The 23,344-nt window shown below is 36.8% G+C and overlaps 1 protein-coding gene across 1 annotated transcript in view; it reads right to left on the bottom strand.

Moving 5' to 3' along the window:
- Positions 1–23,344, bottom strand: part of SLC1A3 (solute carrier family 1 member 3) — a 64,965-nt gene that overhangs the window by 3,031 nt on the left and 38,590 nt on the right. Inside the window, exons 4-9 of the mRNA XM_039709950.1 lie at positions 15,855–16,059; positions 14,265–14,307; positions 5,630–5,925; positions 4,207–4,440; positions 2,437–2,631; positions 793–927 (exon numbers count right to left, since the gene is read on the bottom strand). Of these exons, the coding sequence (XP_039565884.1) occupies positions 793–927; positions 2,437–2,631; positions 4,207–4,440; positions 5,630–5,925; positions 14,265–14,307; positions 15,855–16,059 (1,108 nt within the window). The remainder of the gene's footprint in view (positions 1–792; positions 928–2,436; positions 2,632–4,206; positions 4,441–5,629; positions 5,926–14,264; positions 14,308–15,854; positions 16,060–23,344) is intronic.

The raw sequence follows: 23,344 nt of genomic DNA, 5'->3' as shown, positions 1-23,344 counted from the left end.
TCCCTCTTGGAGGGCTCTGCCCAGCAGTTGCAGAAGGCAGCTTGACAAGGAGTGACTGGCAGTGTCAGTAGGTAAGCACCCACCTACAACAGGTGGCTGGATAATCATTTTAAGACATTATGTTCTTATAACAACACAGGCAACTTCTTTCAGGGGTCACTTGAGAAGATTGAAGGGTAAAAGCCCCCAGAAAGGCTAAATAATAGGTTTTAGATGAAACAGAGGTTTGAAAAAGTCTTCCTTTCATTTATTTCCTGGACCTAGGTATATATATTTAAGGGTGCCTGTTATCTTCCACAGATAGACGAATGGAAAAAAATAGGGGCAATACTTTGTGCTGTCAGTTACAAAATTATTTTTAATTTCTGCTTTTATGGGGTAGACAGGTTAACCTTTCCTAGATTAGACAGTCAGCAAGGCTGCAATGAATTGGTTGGATCTGATCCACTTTTTGTATCTGATTGACTGAAAGGTTTTCATTGTCATCCTATGAAAAATAAAAGAATAAAGCAATTCTTTGCTTATTTAATTACAGTGTATCTGGAGGTTTTTTTAGCATCTGAACAATACAGGTTTCTATGTAAAATTTGCATGCAAAAGGAACCATAATTAAGCAACACCCCTTACCATCTGCTCTAGGAAAATACCTTACCAGCAAGAAACAGTGATTCTTTTTAACACCTGTTTTCAACTGACTTCCAGAGCAAAACAGCATAGTATAGCCACAATGTGCCTGGCTATTTCAGTTCTAAATATGGTCTAAGCCTTTAACAACTCCATAAAAATACTTACAAGAACCAGTCCACTGCGATGATAAGAGTGATATCATCTGTAGGCAAACCTACTGATGTGAGAACAATGACCATGGTGACCAGTCCAGCTTGAGGAATGCCTGCAGCCCCAATACTGGCAGCTGTAGCAGTGATGCTGTGCAAAGAGATGGCAAGAACAATTAACAGATTTCTGTAATTAAACTGTAATGAAAGCTCTCCTTATCATCTGTCAAACTTTAAAATGAGATATAAAGCAAGCAGGCATTTACCCAGTAGTAAATAAAAAAATGAGCCTAGTCCTTTACCTGAACACCCTATAGCTGCAGGGGACTATGACCCTTGATCCAGAGTGTTTCACTAAACCTCTATCCAGAAACCTTGAAACATAATTTTGTTAGTGATAAATTCCCAACTAGATGCCAAGGGCCAGAAAAAACCATTATAGTTACATGTCCCCACCCATAGAAAAAACTCTCTCCACAAGCTCAAACATGTTAAAAGAAAGCTGAGGAGATAGTTCTGTCCTGGCAGATCTAACACAAGAATTTTTACTCTCTGTCCATCTCTCTATAACTTCACACCAGGTGAAGTGTCTGTCTCCAGCAGTTGAAAACTGAGGAGATAGTTCTGTCCTGGCAGATCTAACACAAGAACTTTTGCTCTCTGTCCATCTCTCTGTAACTTCACACCAGGTGAAGTTCTGTCTCCAGCAGTTGGTGTTCTGGCGTCAGAAAACAGAAAGCTGCCAGAAACCCTGAGTCATGGAGTCCAGCGACTTTATAGAAATATGCTTGTTCACACCTGGTTTAGGGAGAATTTGTTTTCTCAGGTGGTTTGCCAGGGAGCAGCTCAAATATTAATGGAATGTGAAATAATTGCCTTGGAGGGTGAAGGCAGAGATTTGCCTCATGTTAATGAATATTGAAATAAAACTGGTGGGTTTTATGGAGCACTATATCTGAACTTTCAGTGTTCCTATGTAATAAATGTCTTTGTTCCACAATGCCCACTTGTCCCCTTGCTGACACTCCTTTCTTCTGCACAAGTACCCATCACCCTTTTACCTTAAATTGCGATAAACGAAATGAAAGTAAAACAGATGAGTTATCATTAAATGCTATAATTAGTGGGTTGTTAGCTGTTATATTTCAAACAAAAAGGGCTGGGTACTTGAAAACATAACCTGTGATCACCATTTCCATCAGCTGATGTAATAAAATTGTATTTCTGTTCCTTATGCAGCTAGCCCTGATAGTCTTCTGAAACCAGGAAAACACTTCCTATTCTAGCAACAACACTGTGATGACTTTATGCTTCAGCTTTGTACATGCCTTATAAACTACCTGGTACTCACTATAAGTCTGTAGGTCCCAACAACTGCATGAATTCTTAAGAAAGGAAAATTTGAAAATAATTAAGTTTTCTACTTGTTGTCTTTATTATAGTAACAGGTGTGTCAAGTTATAGTTTTGCTAAAAGTTTATCTAAATGAGAATATGTGCTGGGGGTCCTTCTGTGAGTAGAAGATGTAAATTACAGATAATATGATACTGTAGCAGTTCTTGTTTTCAGTTCTAGACACTTTTGTTTAATCCCACTTAAACCAGGAAAGGGTCAACACAAAGGTACTTTTATTAAATGTAGATAATTGTGGTTTCCATACCTGATTGTGATAATCTGTCCAAAGTTCAGATCAAAGTTGTTGACCTGTGCAATGAAAATTGCAGCCAAAGCCTCATATAAAGCAGTTCCATCCATATTAATTGTAGCACCAACTGGGAGTACAAATCTTGTAACTCGTTTGTCCACTCCATTTATTTCTTCTAGACATTTAAATGTAACAGGTAGTGTTGCAGAACTGAAACAGAAAGAAAAAAGAAAATGTATGATATAAATTCTGCAATGAGGGAAAGAGAAGAATGTCACATTATAATCACGAGACTGCCTGTCTTAGTTTTTGCATGATCTACCAGGATAGAGTTTTTATTTTATGCAAATGCTGAATTTAATAATTTCTTGAAGGTTCTCCTAATGAACTTGGAAACTTTTTCCAAATGTTGATTAGTGCAATCCTCTATGTAATCCCTAATCTGAAAATGTTTAAATTTATTGTTTTGTCTAACAAGGTTCTTCTGTCAGGCACAGGAATCTATTTAAAATTCCTGCTTCTCAGTTTTAAGTCATGGAGCTGTGATTGAATCATCCCTAAGCATTGCTTTCTTGAAGGTATACCAGTTGGACTATTCAAACCTTCAGTAACAAGCTTGTTTTTTCTTGTTTATGCAAAGGACATTTTGGTTGATGGTTGCATTATTTTCCCACCTACAGGCTAGTTGGCAGCTAAGCATCACTCAGCCACTCATTTGCCGCCACACCTTGATGGGACAGGCAAAACCGAAAGGAACAGTAAGAACAAGAAAATGGAGGGGTTGAAAATAAAAATGTTTAGTAAGTGTGGGAGAAGTCTGAAAGAAGAGTAGAAGAAAACAAAACAATACAAATGATACTTAGGCACCACTCCCACAGATGGACTAGTGGCCAGCAAGTTCTGGAGTAATATGTGGCCAGCCTTCCTAAAATCCTTTTCCCCCTTTCATTACTGAGCATGACGTATGTGGCATGGAATATCAATTTATTTATTTTGGTTCATCTGTCTGGCCATGTGCCCTCCCAACCCACTGTGAACCCCTCAACTCACTTGTGGGGACAGAATGAGAGTCAGAGAAGGTCTTGATCGTGTGCAAATACTTAGCAATCGCTAAAATGTCAGCATGTGATTATGGTTGTTTTGGCTAAAAATATAAAACATGGCACTATATGAGCAGCTATGAACAAAGTTAACTCTGTCTGAGCCAGACCTGAATCTCTACATCTGATCACACCACAATAAAGAGGTTTTCCAAGACACAGCAATTCAGGTTACTTGGTCTCAGAAACCTACATTGCTGAATACATCGCAGACTTTCTAGTCTTTGAAAACTCTACCAATGTTGATAAAATACTGGCCAAAAATAAAGAGGGATTGTGGAAGACTGTGTTAGAAAAATATTTTTGCTGACAGTCGTCTTACAGTTAAATGGTACAGAAATGTATGCTTTATTGTAATGTTTCTGTCATATGTGCAAACAGTTTTTTAAATTCATGTGACATAACTCTGACCACCTGCAAGAGCAAAAGTGCAGTTTGGTTGTAGATTCTATATCCATAATTGGCTATCAGGATTTTGGGCACAAATGTCAGCTGCCAATAGGAATCCCCTGAGGAATTTTCTGTTTGCTGCTCCATTTTGCCATGCATATTTTTTGCCAGCTCTATCCTTCATTATCAAGCCATTACAAACTACTTAGAATATTGAACACTTAACATTAAGCAAAATTGTCTCTTAAACCAGTAGTACTAAAAAAAGATACGGCTTTAGAATGCTTTGTTTTACCTGGAAGATGTTCCCAAAGCTGTGACTAACGCCTGGATTAAGCCTCCAATAAATACCCATGGATTCTTACGAGTGATCACGAAGTAGAGAAGAGGTAGGACAATGACAGCATGAATTAGCAAGCCAATGATAACTGTTACAGTGTACATGGCAAGCTGACCACCAATCACACCCATATCTTCCATCTCAACAATTTTCCCAGCAATCAAGAAGAGAATTCCAAGTGGAGCATACCTGCAAGTAAGAAATCAAAACAGCATTACAAAACAAAGTAGAGACTCAGTCCCCCATCCATCCTGTTTCTGTTTATATGCATAAATGCAGAATTTCACTGTTAGCGTGCTCCTATTCAGGAGCAGTTAAAAATTTTGACTCTTTAGCTCTTAACAATTCAACCTGGATTGAACCACAACAGTGAGTGTTTTTGTTGGGATTCAGTGGATTCATCATCTGGGTAGGATTTCAAGATGCCTTTTGGACAGGCAGGGAAATGAATTCTCCTTGGAATTCAAGTGTAACATAAAAGCTATTTTGGCCAATCCTGTTGTAATTCTACCTGTGTGAATGAAAGCTAAACTGATATATACATGTGCTATACCATGCACCCAGTTCTATTTCAGTGCTGTTTCAGTGCTGAAGCCACTTCTTTAACATTTTAAATGTGCGCATGAAGGAGAAAAGATTTAGTTAATGGAGCAAATATACTTATTTTTGGTTTCTAGTATGGCAGTATATATGTGTGCTACTTGATAGACTCTTGGAGTTGATTTTGTTTTTACCTGTAGTAAAGAAAGAAACAAAATATAATTTCATTTCATAATTAACCTTATACCTGGAGAATAATGAATCTTAATTTTTGAGAAGATTTCATGCCTTGAGGGAAAAGGTATTTATTTTATTTACCTAACCAACAAAATAAAGAAAGCAAGAAAATTATGTGTATGTGTGAGCAGTACAGCTACAATGCAAGGACATATGTGTAAACCCCACAACTGCAGGAACCAGTTGTGTTGGAAAATTATGATAACAAGGTCTTGCTGTGTAGAAATAAGATTATGGGAGAGGTTTGTCGGTTTCTTTTAATGAATTCAGATTAGGATGTAAGGAAACTTCAACAGCTTACTGCTGTGACTGCTATCTTTATGAAGACATAGAATAGGTCTGATAAGGGTGGCAACTTCTGCCATAGACCTTGATTTTTCTCATGTCAAAAGTGAAACCCACTGAAAGAGTTGGTATGTTTGTGCAGATTGTGGTCACCGAGAGTTGCAGCTCTTGGGTTCACTCATGAAAAAAAGTTCCAAGGTATATACAATCTTATTGCCTGACTCTCTGCCAAATAGATTCTTGCTACTCAGTGTCTGACTGTGATCAAAAAATATTGTTAGTAGTTTAAAAAGGAATTTATCGAAGAGGCACTTACCACATGATTAGAGCTACCAATCTCATGATAGCCTCATTAAGGCTATCAAAGAAGTCTTTCAACGCCTGACCTTGCTCCCTCATGCTCCCAATCACCAGGCCAAAGCTTATTGAGAACACCACCAAGCCAAGGGCATTCACTCCATTCACGGAACCTGGAACAGGAACGATTTCCTCTCTCATTCGGGTGAGAGCTTCCATTGCTTCTGACACGTTGCTTATTATGGAAGTCACTGTGGATGTGTCATTGGATGGAATTGCTACTTTAAACTTTCTCTTTTCGTAGTTGGTTTTGAACTGTTAAAATGAAAATAAAAGAAAGATAGATATTCAGTGAATCATATCAAACAAAGGTTAAAGTCACAAATTAAATTATTATTTATCTAGGTAAAATGTGCTATGATGAATACTTGGTTTTCCTGAAAACAACAAAAATCCTATTAACTTCAAAAACTAAATCTTCAGCTTTAGCTTCTGGAAATAATTTTCTCATAAATAAACTGAAATCAAAGATGCAAATTTTTCATGCTCCTATATTCTGTAACAAAACTATTGACTCTTACTTTGCATTTTATATAAATTGCTATTTTTCCTAACAACAAAATTCAAAATGTTTATAGTCCTTTTTTGGCTAGTGAGAATATTTTCTTGTGCTCTGGACTTTCTTTATTTCTTCATATTTTTGCATTAAAAAAATAAAACTGAAGCTAACTTAAATATAACATACCTCTTTTTTCTTTTGTTATGGCAAAGCCATGAGTTTACTTTGCAGTACAAGCCACGGCATTTCTTAATTAGAGAAAGGGTCATACTTTAAATGTTCCTTTATGGGACAGACAATTCAATTTCTAAATCTCAATATTGTTCTAAACGTCTGCTTTGAAAACCAGTCTTTCACCCCCTAATGTTTTTCCAAAGAGAAATTTACAGCCTGAATATTTCTATCTGGGCTCAAAAAGCCCTGCAGCTCTGTCCTGGTTAACTTCTGTTGAACACTAAGAATACTAAAGAGCACTAGCATGTTCCTCATGTGTCTCAGGATGCTCATTAGTCCACTAAAAAAGCAGAATGTTGGTGTCGAGGTTATTCAACAACTTTGGATTTTTATTATCTGGTGTTTTGTTTGGTTTTTTTTTTGAGCTACCAGGAAAGCTCCAAGTATCCTGACTGATATCTGGAGACCTGTTGAACACTTCAGAGGTACTTGAGTGAAATGAAGCAATTATGACCAAGATGGGAAACCTGAGTATCATCATCTCTCAACACCAGCCTGATTTAATGTAACTTTCTGCACCTGAATAGTTTTATGCACTCCTTCCACATATTTGAGGTACCGTTCTAAAGGCTCTAAGTCTCACAGAATCTCAGATTAAATCTGGTAACTGGACATTTATGGAAGGTTTCTGCATAATATGTAGCAGAACCAAGATTCACGAAGGTCAGATAATTCTTGAGTTTTGAATAAAATGTGCTAAAATCTTTAAAGATTTGGGCAGTACAGAAGTCAGCTGAGAGTGTATGAGCAGCTGTCTGACATGGAAAAGTCTAGTTCTGCTGCCTCACCCACTCACATCCAACCTGTGCTAATTCTTGTTTGATCTGTTAGTGAGACAATCCTACTTTCTAAAATGGCAGAAATCTCACGAAGAAAAAAATGTCACCAGTTTTTGGGTAAAGCCTGGGGAAGTGAATCAACTCAACTGGCTGTTGAAATGTCAGAGAGGGAAGAACACAGAGACTGGAACGACACAATTAGGGAAGAAGGGATGGGCTTGCCTCTTTAAGTAACATGGGGATATTAAAGTGTAAATGGAAAAGTAATATAAGTGCTCAATAAAGTGGTTTTTAATTCTGTCTTGTCAGGAATGTCAAAATACTGCCTAACACTTTACATCAAACACTGTGGTTTGATTTTTTGTTTGTTTGTTTTGTTTTGTCTTTTTTGGGTTTTTTGTTTGGTTTTGGTTTTGTCTTTATTTTTTATTTTTTCTTTTTCTTTTTTTCCCTTTCCCTTTCCCTTTCCCTTTCCCTTTCCCTTTCCCTTTCCCTTTCCCTTTCCCTTTCCCTTTCATCTCATTCTCCTTCTTTGTTTCCAGATGTGGTAATTGTGTCACATTTCTATTTTTATTGCTTTTTTTCAATAGGAAAAAACCATTAGGTGCAACTTCCTCCATGCAAATGTCTGTAACTATGTTGCATTTCAGGCACACAGAATAGATGAAAGTAGAAACGCAAGCTGTTTAATGAGTTATTCCAGAACAATAAGGTCTGAAATTAAAGCCTAATTTCTTATGAAATTTCGTTTCCCACTTTCCCTAGCACATCATAACTTGGTTCTGAATCTCCTCCATTACGCTCAGGTTCTTCTCTCATTCCTACCTGACTAGGTCAAAAGTGTGATACAGCTGTAGGACAGAGCTGGATGTGTGCTGCCTGCCTGTTGGAACAGGCCATGAGCTAAGTCATAAACCAGTTTTCCACCAGAGGCACCATGACCTTTATTAGTCTAAAATTGCCCCCGTCGTGTCAGATTAGGTCAGTTACTCATGTGGCTACAAAACTGGGGAGGACGGGGACTGAGAAGGTGTTGGGAGCTACATGGGAAAAGTAGAATCACACAAAGATTTTACCTTCAGAAACCTGTGTTAGAAAGAATTTTAGGTGGTAAAAGAATGTGCCTTCATTTTGTGCTCATTCTGCAATTCTGTTGCATCAGGAACTCGCCTTTAATTAATTACTTAAGTCTCTTTTGGGGTATGATATGGATTTTAAGAACTCAGCAAAGTCCTTCTCCATTTCAGCTACTAAAGTGGCCCACAGAGATATAGGTCTCTTCTGTTCTCTCACCTTATTCATCAGACTTAAGTATTCAGAAATACTACTACAGAGAATAGTCTTTGTGGAACCTCTTCCAGAGCAGGGGAGAAACATCTTATTTAGAGTGAGATTCAAAGTAGTAATCTAAGCAACAGAAACCAGAGCAACTTTATTTCCACTGGAATATTTATTTGAGCTGCTCTTTCTTCCATTATAGCTGATTGAGCACCAGGTGATCCCTGTGGATATGCCTGCTGTGAATCTGTCTTATGCAAAGTTGTCTAGCAAAAGCCACAAGAAGTTTCCTGGTGAAGCAAAAGAAATCAAGGCAAACCAGATACAGGGAACACAAGGGATATATTCACTGAGGAAAAAAGTGTGAGGTGTTGGTTGAGTTTTATCCTTACTATTGCTTTTTTCAGATGACACGAAAGGCAAAACATGAGATTGCTTGACCACCACAAAACATATTTTCTGTGTGTGAAATGGTGAAAAAGCCAACTGATTACAGGAAGTGACTGGATGAAGGACCACCTTCAAGATATTAGAAATGGCCTTGAAATAGATGAGTTAATAGCAGGGTTGACTATTAATGCTCTGCAGAGCAACAGGTGGTAAGAGTTAATTTTTTGAGCTTTTATGATATTCCTATTTTCAGCAGGTCTCTGTCTCAGTGGCAGTCAGAGTTATCAGCTTTTAATGTAGCTGAAATTGACAGTTTAATTTCACTCAATTGTGATTCTGCTGATGCTTGTTCCTTTGCAACTTTCAGAAATAGAAGAAATTAGGCAAAATAAACCACTCATTGTAGGCTTAAGGGTCTCAGAAGAGAGAACAAAGGTCCATGCACTGATAATATGGGATAGGCTAGGCAATATTACTGAAGTCCTATAATTTTGGGAGGATATAATTTTGTTAGGCCTCCAGGAAGAGGTATTTTTGCCTGGTAAGATTTTAGATGTATAATACTCATAATTTTTCCCTAAGTTCATGTACAGAGAACAATTGAGGAGCAAGATAAATGCTATTTGAATGTGTTAATTTGAACAGCCTTCTATGAACAATCATACCTGCAAGTAAAACACGTCTGGACTTTTTTTACAAGATTTGGTAATGATCAACTGGAAAATTAATTTTAATTAGCTTACTATGAAATAGACAATATAGATTTTGTACTGAATAATGCAATAAATCAGTTGTTTACACTTTGATTATTATTTTGGTTTTATTAGCTATACAAGATACCCCATCAATTGACTTGGATGTATTGAAGGACTTTTGAAGAAGCAGTATTATAACCTGGCAGCATATCCCATTGATTTGACTTGCAGAAAAGGTCATTGCAATGGTAGCTATTCTGAAAGTTCATAATTCACTGTCATAATTTACTCTGTCATTACTGCTGTCTGCGCTAAGTCTGTATGATGATGCAGCATTTGGTGAATAATGATTTTAAAAGTAACAAGTTTGCTTAAATGCAACCCTAAAAAATTAAAACAAGATAGAGATAGTCCATCTTCTTTATTGTTTTTTTTTTCTTTGCTCTCCATATGGATATGTGTGAACACATTCTAAATTTTCAGTGTAAGAGATGATGACACAAGTCATAATATATCTCAACTATCAAAAATTATCATGAGGAATAGACACCATATATTAGTTAGTATTCATTTCTGGATGTGTGATTAACACTTACAATTCCCATGATAATGACAAGTTCAGGAAATAATATGTAATTAAAAATATCTCAGAAGAAATGCAGTTGTCAGATGCAGCTCTTTAGGCTTCAGCTGGCATAAAATTCTACCTATTCACACCAGAATGACCCTTGCCAAATTTTTAGATTGATTCTGTTTCCCTTGATTTTGCAAGTTTGCTTGTGTTTCTTCTGCCCTTTGATAGACCTCCAGAACACAGCACAAAGGACAAGCAGCTAAGAAGCAGTATCTGCTTAACAAGCAGACTGCTCACTATTGTTCAGCTGCAGGCTAGACAGAATTTTTTTAATTTAGCAAAGAAAGAGAAATGGAGATAAATAGTGGCCAGAGCTGAAAGATAAACCTAAAGATTTCTTTAGATCTCCCAAAACTGGGGTGAATGCAGGGGTACAGAGAAAAATTTGAACAAAGTAATCTAATTTTAGGTTAAGTGTGGATTATTCACCTGCAGTCAATCTATTCAGATTCTCTTGTTTCTCATAAAAATCACAAAAGCCTCATTTGAACTGTGCATAGTGAATGTCATGACAGGTCATGTGGAAACATCCATCATCAGAAAACATGTTATTTAGATTAATAATCTGCTTTTTAACAATCAGCCTGAGAAGGCTGAGGTACCCAATGAGTTCTTTGTCTCAGTCTTCATTGTCTGGCATATCTCCCCATAGCTCTCAAATCCCTGAATCTCCAGGTGGAATTTGGAGGAGCCAAGTCCCTCCCACTTTAAGCAAAGGTTTGGAATCACCTAATGAAACTGAATGGATGTATGTGGGTCATGAAAAAATGCATCCCAGGAACAGAAATACCTGGGAAAGAAAAGGTGCAAAGAAGGAGAATGAAGAGAAGTAAAAGAAAGGGTAGGCAGCTTTGCCTCACAGTCTTGTTGGGAAGAAACAGGAAAGGGAATACAAAGGGCCACACAACTGAAAAAACAACAGTAGAAAATTTAGGAAGACACTTCCTAGATAAGTCCTAAGTCTCCCTCCAGGGCTTTGTCTCCCAGCAGCAGCTGTATAAAAGCATTGCTAACTCCACTTTGGTTATGCTCTCTATTTCATCTCACACCTTCCAGTGCCTTCCAGTACAAACTAGGAAAGAAACCTGCCTAAGGATGCTGTAAGACATAATGTGCACATCTGATCTATCCAAAGATGAGATTTAAATGTGCAGTGCATATTCCAGTGATAAATTCCAGGTGTGTGAAGCTGTGGGATGTTGTTACACCATTGAGCATGGACAGATATGAGAAGTACCGTGTTCTGACCATCAAACATGGTGTTACACAAACAGATTTGTGCCAGATGGCTCATTCCTCTTCATAAATCTCCTGATAAACATACGAAATAATGGATGGAAACATTTGGAAAGAAAATTGTGGGGTCAGGTATACAAAATCATCTGTATACCTAAGAATATTACACATACTTGTAAGCTAAGATCTTTTTTAAATGAATCTGGTCCATCAAAATAACTTCTATGTAAAAATCTAGGGTTTGGTACCAAGTTCAAAAAGTAATGGTATGACAAATTTAAAATCCTGGTACTTCAGTAAGTCAGTTGCTGCTGAAAGTCAGTAAAAACTTTCACTGAATATGTCCTGTTTTTCTAGATTGTTTTTAGAAACTCCCTTAAGCTTTAAAGCACATGAGAAATACAAGATACTTAACATAATGTACAGGACATCTTTAATTAAGAACATAGGTTTAGAACTGCTAGTTACCAAACTAAGTTTTCTGTTACAGTAGAATGCTATCAAAAGAATTTTTAAACTGTATTGGAAAGCTGCTGAAGTGTTCCTGTAACTCCTAAATGAAGATATTTTCAGGAATTCAACCTTAAGTTTTGTAGGGTTAAAAACATCACTAATTTCCAGTTTAAATTCAGCAGTCAGAATTTCCATTTCTTTTTGTATGTTTTTATCTTATTTAGCTCTGTTACCACTTTTTTTTTTGTACTTGAATAGTTTCTCAGTATTTTTTTTTGCTTTATATGTTCTGTTGTTTTGGTAATTCCAGCAACTCCTCTCTTGACTACGTTCATTTTGCACCAATCTATGAATGAAGAAAACGGAATATGCTCAGTTTTCTAAATTGCCACATTCCTCTGGCCTTAGTTCGTGTCTTGGTGTTCTGTCACTTAAGGCATATCCTAGAGCTGAATTGAACATTTTTGGTCTTTTTGATGATAATTCGCTGTGTCAAAGCAGAAATTACTCTTAACTTCTAAATGTTTACTTCACGTGTGTTGAAGAGCTACTAGGAGGTAACCAAACATGCCAACATGTGCAAGAGCTGAGTAGTTTTGTTGCTGTGACTTTTGTACAACACTATTGTGTTGTGCCAGGGTCTTATCACCTTCTTTGGCATTGTTTTTGATATCTCAACACAAAGTGCTAGGACTTTCTTGTTATCTGTAAGCTTAACTGTGGCAATGTCTTTTGGCAATGTCATTCATAAAAATATCAACTGATGTACTCCCAATCCTTCAGCAACTTCCATTACTATCTCCACAAATTTTAAAATTCTTACAGTTCCCTACTCAACTATTTCAGTTTTGTCATCTTAAAAACTCTATTTTTTCTCCAAAGTCAAAACTCCCTCTAAAAAACCAAGATAAAAAACCCCACAGAAAACAAATTACAACAACAACAAATAAAAAAAAATTAAAAAAAGAAAGAGGAAATGAGCAATATTATGGAAGAAAGATGGTACAATTTATGTTTCAGAAACCTTTGTGGTTTTGGTAGTAGGCTTGTTTTATGCATTTTTCTTTTTTGTTTATTATGAAGTCTCTACTTTTCTCTTTAAGGCATTTATATCCTTCATTATAATTGAGATCAAATTAATGGCCTGTTATCTGCTTAAATAGTTTCCCAAATCTTTTTTAAACTGCAATCTGGAAGACACTTTGATTGCTTTCAGTAGCTCTAGATAATAATATCCAAACCCGAGAGATTTATGAAAAATACTTGCTGCTACATTTGTAACTTTATGCCCTAATCATTTCATTATTTTGAGATAAAGATCATATCATTCCTGTACTTTATTACATTACATTCTTTGAATTTATTTCTAGTTTAGATATAGACTTTTGCATTTCTATACTGCTCTTCTGCATCTCTGTACTGAGTTCATCAGCATCCTTGCTGAAGACAAAGGCATGGCATTTGGACCTGGGTCTAGTTTGCTTTTTAATCTTTAATCTAGAAATCTTTAATGCAGAAAGTGACTCCTTTTTATTGGTTTCTGTTTATACAGCTAAAGATAATGCTACAATTTCATTTCAATTCTTCTGCAAGATGTAAGTCAGCTGGATTTTGGAGAGTTTATACTTTATGTTCTTCTTGACCTCCACAATTCAGCTTTTTTTATTGCTACAACAGCAACTGGTAAATAATATCAGTTCAAGATTATCTGTGAGGTCAATATGAAGCAATTAGATTATGGAAAGATACATTCTAGGTTTCACTGAATCACTAATGTCTTCCTTTGTAAAAAAACAATGAAACTATTATTTTCTCCACAGTACAGCTGAGATTGAGACCGAATTAATGATAGAGGATTTTGAGAAGCAATGTAAAAAAAGCACTCCTAAGGACTTCCGTTGTAGGTGACAGGAAGACCTTAATTTGCTTTTTTTGTTAATATCCATAAATTTTTTTCTTCTGTTTCCAACCCATGCATATTTGTCATCCTTGAAAATCTCCCAGTCTTTGCACAGATGGTGAATATCTCAGTATTTCCCAGTTTAACACAACACTGTTTTAGAAAAGCAGATCCTGAATTCACTCTAATAAGCACTGCTGTCAACTTATGAATTTGACCTTTTGAAAAAAGTAATTTTTTGACTAGCCAGACTGTGTAGATTTTCTTTGCTTCTCATAGCAAACACTATTGTCTCAATATGATTGAAAACAAAGCGTAGATTTGTTTGGTTTAGTTCAGGGTTTTGGTGTTTTTGGTTTTTTTTGACATCTGGCAGCAAATGTAAGTTATGTTTCTGCTGTAAGTACAAGAACATGATATTCCTAAGGCAAATGTGGTTACATTTAATTTTTTACTTTTTCATGTTTATTTGAAATTTAAAAAAAAAATAAATTACCTGTTTAAAGCAAGCTTCCACCAGATTTGGAGGGAACATATTTCTGTGAAAGAGAAAGAAAATATGAGAATAATATGCTAATAATTCCTTTAGTAAGGACACGGCTAATAAAAGAATTGGACACCAAATTTTTGAGGTATCCTAAGAATAATATGTGATTACATATACAGTGAGTGGAGCTTTGCATGTAGCATTGGCCTGGTTAGCTTTACCAGGATGAAATGTAGGATTGGATACTTCCTTCAATTAGAATCTCTCTATTCAGTATTGCATAGCAGGTCTGGTCATGGAGAAGTACATTGGCTAAATTACTAAATGTACAAAGCTATATGGGCTTACTTCTAATTTTGTACTTATTAATGCATTATGAATTCAGATTAATAAATATTTTAATAATATTTAATGCATTTTGAATTCTCAAAGAATTTTTGCATTTATGTAGCCTAGTACTTAATGATATTTATAAATTGATTTAGTCTTGTTGTGGTTACCCCAAATCTTTCTGAAGTTTGAGTGTTCTACAGTAATAATACACTTGTGTGTACATTTGTTGCAGATAAGGGTTTGTTTGTTTTTCTTTGTTTTGTGCATTTCTGAGAGATTTAGAAGCAGCTTAACTGAATAAATCTTGAGGAATCTGAGCGCAAACCTCTTCATGGAGGTTTCTGTAGTCCCCCTTTCTGGCAGCGTGATCCTTGGAGGCCTTTCTCCATGTCTCCGGATTCTCCAAATGGGTTAGTGGAACACAAAATTTTGGTGGTTTTACCTGTGGAAAAGCTCCTGAGTTCAAAACCTCAGCTTCCCTACTCCCTGAAATATATCTGTGACATATTAGCCCTGTAAAAGAGGTACTGCAGATTCTCTGAGCAAGAAAAACACAAGATTTTACGTCTGTGCCCTCTATCTCAAGCATTTTATTTGCCTGTTCCTGGAAGTTATTTCCCATTCACATAAATTGAAAAAAATGAGTAGATGCACCCAGATTGGTGGGTACAATTAAAATAAATAAGTAAATCAGGGGTTCAAGTGAAGTGAGAAAACTGTTGCAAGTTGGAAGAAAAGGGGAGGAATTTAGTAATAAGGTCTGTGCTATGGAAGGAGGAAAAAATACACATGCAGATAGCAGAACAAATGTCTTTCTTTTGAGAGAGAGGACAAGAAAGAAAGAAAGAGAGAAGGAGAGGAGAGAAAGCGAGAGAGAGAGAAAGCGAGAAAGAGAGAAAGAAAGAAAGAAAGAAAGAAAGAAAGAAAGAAAGAAAGAAAGAGAAAAAAGAAAGAAAGAAAGAAAGAGAAAGAAAGAAAGAAAGAAAGAAAGAAAGAAAGAAAGAAAGAAAGAAAGAAAGAAAGAAAGAAAGAGTCTTCCTTTTAGTATTAAAAGCAATTTCTTCCCCTGCAACAGCTTGATTTGGAAGTAAATCCATGTATCTCATTTTAGTGTTCTCCAAGTTAGAGATATTGATATCACACTTTCGAAAGGAATTTAGCAACTGTATGAAATCACTGCTTAAAATTCTCTACTTTTGCTCTCTGTGAATCTGACATTACTGTCATAGATGTTGGTACAGAAAAGTTGTAATATCATAGCCATACCTGATTAAATCAAGAAAGGCATCTGCTGCTGTCACTTGCACAATTTTGCCTTCTCTGTGCATGTTTTCCTTCGTACCTTTCCCAGGGTGGATGATGACCACAATGATTATGCCAATCAGTACAGCAATGATTGTAGTGCTCATGTAGTAGACTACTGCTCGGACTCCCATCTTCCCTGAGGCTTTACTATCCAGAGCAGCAATTCCTGGTGAATTTAAGCACAACGACATTCACCTGATACAGTTGTGAGCAAAGAGTATGAACTAAGCATGATGAAAACAGTTCTGTGGGAAGAGTTTTGATGACCACAGTTAAAGGTACCCAAGGCAAGATGTCCCTCATTTGCAGCTCCTATTGCCGCTGTCATAATCTCAAAGTAAAGATTATTGGTCTGATGCAGTGTGGCACTCCCTATATTCCAGTGAAACAATTCATGATTTCTGATTGATGTAGTTACTATAGTCTGAAAAACGTGCTGCACGTAATTTATAATTTTAAGATAGAAAAGCAAGTACTCTCAAGTAATGTTGATAATGTTTGCGACAATTAACATATATGAAGTGGAAAGTGCACCAATGGGCAACCTCAGATCACCTCTGCCCCAAGCCATGGGAGTTTAAAACAGATTAAATGCTGTTAACCTGTTTCAGAAAATCCTTATCATTGCACAAATAAGCCTTTATAGTCTTTCATGAACTTTGCAGAACTTGCAACATTAATCCTAATTCTTGGCTCTATTTGGATCTACTGTGAATATTAGGATGTTCCCTAGGGCATCTTCTATAGTGTTTGCTCATCAGATTGAACTGATGAATGGCTGCAATGTGTTTTCTAATAGAAGGTGTAGTTCTGCCAGGGAAAGAGCTCTGAGTGTCTGAGAAATGTCTCATGAGGGCTGTCAGAAATAGAAATGCTCTTTCTCTTTCCAGCAGAGGCAGTTAAATCTTAGTTCTTCTCCTTGAAATATCCCACTGCTCCTTCTCCTCGATATTTGCCCATACTCCATTGGGAGGGCTGGGCCATCTGCCTCAAAGCAGTGCTCATGCTTCTTGTTGCAATCAAGCTTTCAAAGTGCAGAATGAAAAAAGGGGTTAGAAAAGCGTCTTTTAGCTTTATTATCTCCTCCTATATGGAATTGCCTAATCCATACTTTCAAAACTGCCCACACATTTATATGGATGCTACCTTTGAACATATAGAATATAAAAAATGTTTACCAACTACCACTTTGGGTGTCTGTCTCAGAGGAGAAAGCATTTAAAATAAGGCAAGAGAACTGCAGGAATATAAATAATATGGAAACTGAAATCATGGCCTGGCAAAATGAAAAGTTTTTTAAATTATTGTAGATATATAATACTTCTGTCTGTCTTCTCAAGGAGGAGATGCATTCTCTTGGAGCTACAGTGAAAACACTGTAGTGCCTGATGTGGCTGAGATCAGGGATGGGTTCCAAGCTCTGATCAAATCTTCAAAGTATAAAACCAAACACATGCTTCATACTTACCCTTTCAGTTCAGTTTTTCATTTTCTGCCCTTTTGGCAGAGACCATTAGAGTCAGTAAAATTTGTACCCACAAGAGGGGTTGCAAACAGACATCACTAGATTCACACACTGAATTGTTTGGTTTATGTGTGTGCCATTGTAGTGGAAGAACAAAGTGTACAGAAAGAAACTGGGCATAGAAATCCAACATTTGAAACATTTCATCATTCCTTTCTCTACTCAGCTTTTCAATCTGCAAAACTGGATAATTATGTTCATCATATATTTACATTTATGACTTGAAATGCTGTGAGGAAAATGGTGAGGAAAATGGTAAACACTAGCAAGTTACAGACAGCTTTTTAAATTTTACGGACAGGAAGTCCTGTAACCCTCTTATTTGTGGATGGAAGATTGATTAGGTTTTTTTAGAGTCCTCAAGTAATGTAAATATGAAATAATGCAAATGCTGTTAGCCAATAAAATAAATAAAGTTAATAATTTTTGGAGAATTTAGATCTGTTATCGAACTGCACAGCCCATATCTCAGACAGCATTTGTTACAGATTTTATTTTTAAAGTATTAATATGAAACTTAAAACATAACTTCCAAAGGGAAAAATGAATGTTTACATACTAGTCCAGTCAATTTAATTTTTGCAAATGTAATCAGTTTTTTTCCTGTTCTTACTTTTTCTTTCTAAAGTAGCAACAATGGTCTATCTATTTTTTCATTTTGGATAAGACCAATTTCAAACTTGCTTTACAGCCTGAGCACAGTTGACCTGTACAGTTTAGTAGGAACGTTTGGAAATGCAGAGATTTTGAATCCGTCAGTTCCCACTATTCTGCCCTTTACAGATAATAGACTCAGGACCAGAGGCTGAGCACTGTCATTCCTAGAGGATTTGCAGGCACACCTGCCTGTGCTTTAACCAAGTCCTATTTTTTTTTGTACTTTACCCCTTATAGTAGGTTGAGCCTCCCACACTCCAAAAGTCACTAGGAGTCAGTGTAGGGCGTACCTTATCAGAAAAGATTGCTGGTTTGAAGGATTATATATTTTGATCCTAATTTTTCCTTGGGCTGATTCTGGGATTGAGTGGTGAACCATGTGAAAGCAGTATGTCAGGGAGCAAGAGTCATGCCCTTATCTTTGTAAGCTGATTTCCAGCCTGGCTTCCCAGGGTGCCCTCTGGCTGGGAATACATCACTTCCTATTTGTTGTTTAGTCTCATTCCTGCTCTTGCTATCCTATAATTTATTTCTCAGCTTGGACATAGGGAACTGCAATTCCTCTCTTCTTGAGCTGTAACTGCTTGTGGCATGTATAGCAGAAAGCATTCAAAGAAGAGGGATGACAGGCCTGAGTATGAAAAAAAGCTGTATGAGGGCGAGACAAGCACTCACCTCTAGAGTCCTTGCTGGGGACCTGCTGGGCAGCCTCCCCTCCCACTGCAATTAATGGAAACTCAGCAAACTGCAAAAGTTTCCTGCATACCAACAACAACAATTGTCTAAAATAATATTTAAAATCCGTTTTTAAAACACGAGAAAATGAGAGGGTTTTTTTTCCTTTGCATTTTAAGATGTTGACAAGACTCCTTAGAACTGAATGGGGCTCTGGAAAGGTCCCCAAAGCTTTCATGTGTCACAAAGCATTGTATCCTCAGAGTGTCTTTTCACAGTCAGCCAGCAAAACCCCCATTGTCCCGCGGGAGATGTATGTGCCCCTTTCATCCTGCTCGCTGCTCTCTCCTCCACGCTGCTGGCTCCAGCACCTCTGCCTCCTCTCTTCCTCTCCCCTCCCCTTCCCCAGGGGGCCTGGGAAAATCTGCCGTGCCACCAGTCCCCACGCACAGGGATGCCTTGAAGTTGTCAAGGCGATCTGGAGCAGAGCCCCTGTAATTTCTCCCAGCGTGTGCGCTCACACAACATGAATGGGAATGATTTTTTAAGTGCTGATGGGGAGGGAGGGAGGGAGGAAGGCTGGGGAGAAGGAAGGGAAGAAAAGCAAGAAGGGGGTAGGCATAAGTGACTGCAAAAACCCCCTCCGGCTTTTTACCCCTGTGTTCCTTCACCTACCCCTTCTCTCTCTTGGGAAGTAGCACTGTGCATGAAATAGGGACATGAGGAGGAGTTCTCCAGTGTCACAAAGCAAAGCACTATTTTGGTGTTTAACAAAGATATTAGAGAAAAAATGAAAATATTTTAAAACATAGGAAAGGCAAGGAGAAGGAAAATATGTGATTAAAAGAGGAGAAAGAGAGAGAAAAGATGCAGGGAAAAGGAGAAAAAAATCTAGTTAAGAGGACTTTAATTCTGAATAGTTAATTTGTTAGTTCTGATTGCTCACTTGGCTTGACCACTGTTCTGTAAACTGGCATGAACTATTGATTCCATGATCATCATTAATAGCTACTATATAACAAATAGTCATGATATTATGACTAGTTTTATGTCAATTATGTTTGTTTATATTTTACTTATGATTTTATATGATACAGAATTATAGAATTTACTAAGTCCAGAGTTACTTCTAGTTTAAATTTTCTAGATAAAAATATTAGATTAAAAGCATGCTGCACATAATCTGTGTGTAATCTTGGATTATAGCAGGGCACACTAATGCAGAGGGATGGTACTGTACTCCTGGAAGATCAAGCATAAAATACACTAAGCACATTTTCTTTAGATTATATTTAAGCCAAACAGCTTTGAATCATCTTGTTCAAGAAAAAATTTCAAGGAATTGTTTTAAAAGCTGAAATGTAGGACCTATGTTAAATATCCTACAGCTTCAGAATACTTTCTCCCTTTAATTAGCACAATAGAATCAATGGAATAAACTGATTTGTGCAGAACAGTCCAATGTCCTCAATGAGCTATTTCAGTCTGAGATTTGAGCTGATGCTGAATTTTCTCTATTACAGCACTCGAAAGTTTCTACCTATAGGTTTTTGGTTGGTTGTGTTTTTTTGTTGTAATTGTTGTTGTTTGGTTTGTTTTGGTTTGGCAGCACTCGAAAGTTTCTACCTATAGGTTTTTGGTTGGTTGTGTTTTTCTGTTGTTGTTGTTGGATGTTTTGTTTTGGTTTGGTTTTGGGTTTTGTTTTTTTTTTTGGTTTGGGTTTTTTTGGTGTTTTTTTTTGTTTGTTTGTTTGTTTTGTTTTGTTTTGTTTTGTTTTTCGGGTTTTGGGGGTTTTTTTACACAATTGGATTCAAAATGCTTTTTTTCCCACAACAGTAACTGATCAGCAGCTGGTATGCCTGAAGCCCTGTTTCTGTGCTGACTCCTAGTCAGCAAAGCATCCTTGGGTTTATATTTTGCACCAAAATTAATCACTAACTAACAAACAAGAGCCCATAAATAGTAGCTTTTAAATAGGATCTCTTTTCTTACACTCCAAAGTAAATAGCAACCCTCTGAGGAAAAACAGTCATTATGTAGGATTGATTCTAGTACCTTGGGTGATTTTATCTTTCCTGAGGGCAAGCAAGACTGACACTGGGAATAGAGGATGTGCATGTGAGCATATACATTTATGCATGTCTATAATTTTAGTTTGAAAACTGTTAAAATGCTCAGGCACTGCTTATTGTATTAAAAGTCCCTGTTTCTGAATGTTTTTGGTGCCCTTTAAAAACTTCTGACAAAACTAAGCAGTTTACGTGTTTGCTTTCCTACACTAAAATTATTGTGGTTTTAAGCATTTTCCCCCAGTGCTTTTAGATTTTTGTTTCTTTAAAATCACTTTTGATGCATAATGATAAGCATTTTAAATAGAGAATATTTCAGTTGGGGCTGCAATGAACCATCCAGGCCAATTAGACTTCAGGACTGACCAAAAATTAAAGTTATTAATGGCATTGACTTCTCCAACACTGACAGGTATGGGTTATTGGCCACCTCTCTGGGAAGCTTGTTCCAGTGTGCTGCCTCCCTCACTGAGAGGTCAGCCCCTCAGACGCCTTTTCCCCAAACTGGACAAGCCCAAAATCCTCAGTCACTCCTCACAGGACAGTGGTAATTCGTCTCAGTAGGGAGAGATTGTGTGCTCAGAGCCTGGGTGCAGGCTCCTGGCTGAGCTGTCACTGCCATGAGGTTCCCACCTGTGGGCACAGGACCCAACACCTCCAGGTCAGGATTCTGCCATCACGTTGGTGAAAATGCCTAAAATAATGAAGCAGTTCAGAAAGAGTATGTAGAAAAAACTGTCCATTCTGGTCCTCATACATATTAACTTCTTAAAACAAAAAAAGAGAGGATTCCTATGGCCATGATGAATTATTTTCCTATTCAGCATTTTAGAACTGAATTGATGGCACTTCCTTGCCAATTGAGATTTTTATATAAATTCCCTTTAGATGTTTTGAACGAAGTTTTTATACACAAAACATTATGAACAGAGCATCTTTTTATTCCTAATTATTTTCCTGTTTACTTTTTATGGTCTCTTCATTAGGAAATTGCAGTTGCTTGTTAAGGACTCCTATGGTGGAGCAGCAATAATGGCAACTGTTGACTCAGGAGTGTTGCCCTAATTTTGTTTCTTTAAGGTTGTCTTTCACTCTCCTAATGAAGCAGTCTCAAATGGGCTACTCCCACCCCCTACATCCACTAAGCACTGTGTGATGAGTAAACTCTCAGTGTGAGACCATGAGAACAATCCCTTTTGTGCACGTCGATGAGGATTTGTGGAAATTAAGAATACTGTGCAAGGTCACGGTAAAATATGCTGACAAAAAATTTGTAAGGAAAAGAATTAGTTAGGTGAAGGCAGTGGAGATATTGCCCAAATTTAATTAACATGATTAAGCACTAGAGCTTTATTCTAATAGGAGCTGAATATGTCCTCTGTGGTGCTGAGCATTCCCAGAAAACAAAAGTTAAATTTAGGCTTTGCCATTTGGGCCCTTCACAAGATCAGGTACAAATTTTACCCAAAGTCTAGATTACAGTTTTTAATGATAGTAACAGTAAAATAAGAAAATTGCAAAGAAAAAAAGACAACAACATTTTCAAAGAATGATATGGGTAGGTGAAGTTAAGTAATATTAAATCAATATGGCTAATGGCTTCCTGAAGCCACTTAAAATATATGTCTGAAATACAGACTTTTTGCATGGACTCATAACACAATTTGCTCCCAAATATCAATTTAACTTATCTTTGTTTAAATATGAATTTTTAGATAATGAAATTAGATATTACATTATTTTTTCCAGTTCTGTTAAGAACAGTGGGCAAATAGAGGAAAATTAGCAGTTGTATTTGATCCAAAATTATGTGACTGTGATTAAGCCAAGCTGACTAATGGAACCTATGGCTGGGATATAGTAGATAATGAAATTAGATATTACATTATTTTTTCCAGTTCTGTTAAGAACAGTGGGCAAATAGAGGAAAATTAGCAGTTGTATTTGATCCAAAATTATGTGACTGTGATTAAGCCAAGCTGACTAATGGAACTTATGGCTGGGATATACGCAATTCAAAGAGCCAACTAAATGGCTAAGAGTGGCTCTTAAATGACTAGTTTTGCCTCACAGCTTTGTAGTCCTGCCACATCCTTGCCAGAAAAGGATCAGCTTTGGGTTTTGTAGGGTTAGTTTTTTCTAACAGTTTGTCATTTTGAATTACCCCAGAATTGTGTGTTCACCAGAATTTTTATAAGGAAAGTAGAAGGAAAGATTGTTTGGAGTGGAAAACTAGCTAACACCTGCTTTTTTAGCCACAGCTTATTTCTTAGAAGGAGAATGTTTGTGAAACTGGAACAATAATGTCTGAACATCATTGAGTGTTATAAATGGAAGAGGTCCAAATAATCTCTAGTGGCTTTACAGTGAGTTTTACCATTCAGTAAACCATGAATAATAAAAGACTCTTGTTGTGGTTCATCACCGAATAATGCTCTTTCAGTAAAATAGCTTCACTTTATAAAACTTACTCTTTTGTGTGTGCTTGAAAGTATTTCTTGGGCCATCAAGTTTAGCCTTCTGAC

This window comes from Passer montanus, unplaced genomic scaffold, assembly GCF_014805655.1.
Source record: "Passer montanus isolate IOZ18808 unplaced genomic scaffold, ASM1480565v1 scaffold22, whole genome shotgun sequence".
NCBI lineage: Eukaryota > Metazoa > Chordata > Aves > Passeriformes > Passeridae > Passer > Passer montanus.
Note: the sequence above shows the minus strand (reverse complement) of the source record. Positions and strands in the feature narration are given on the sequence as shown.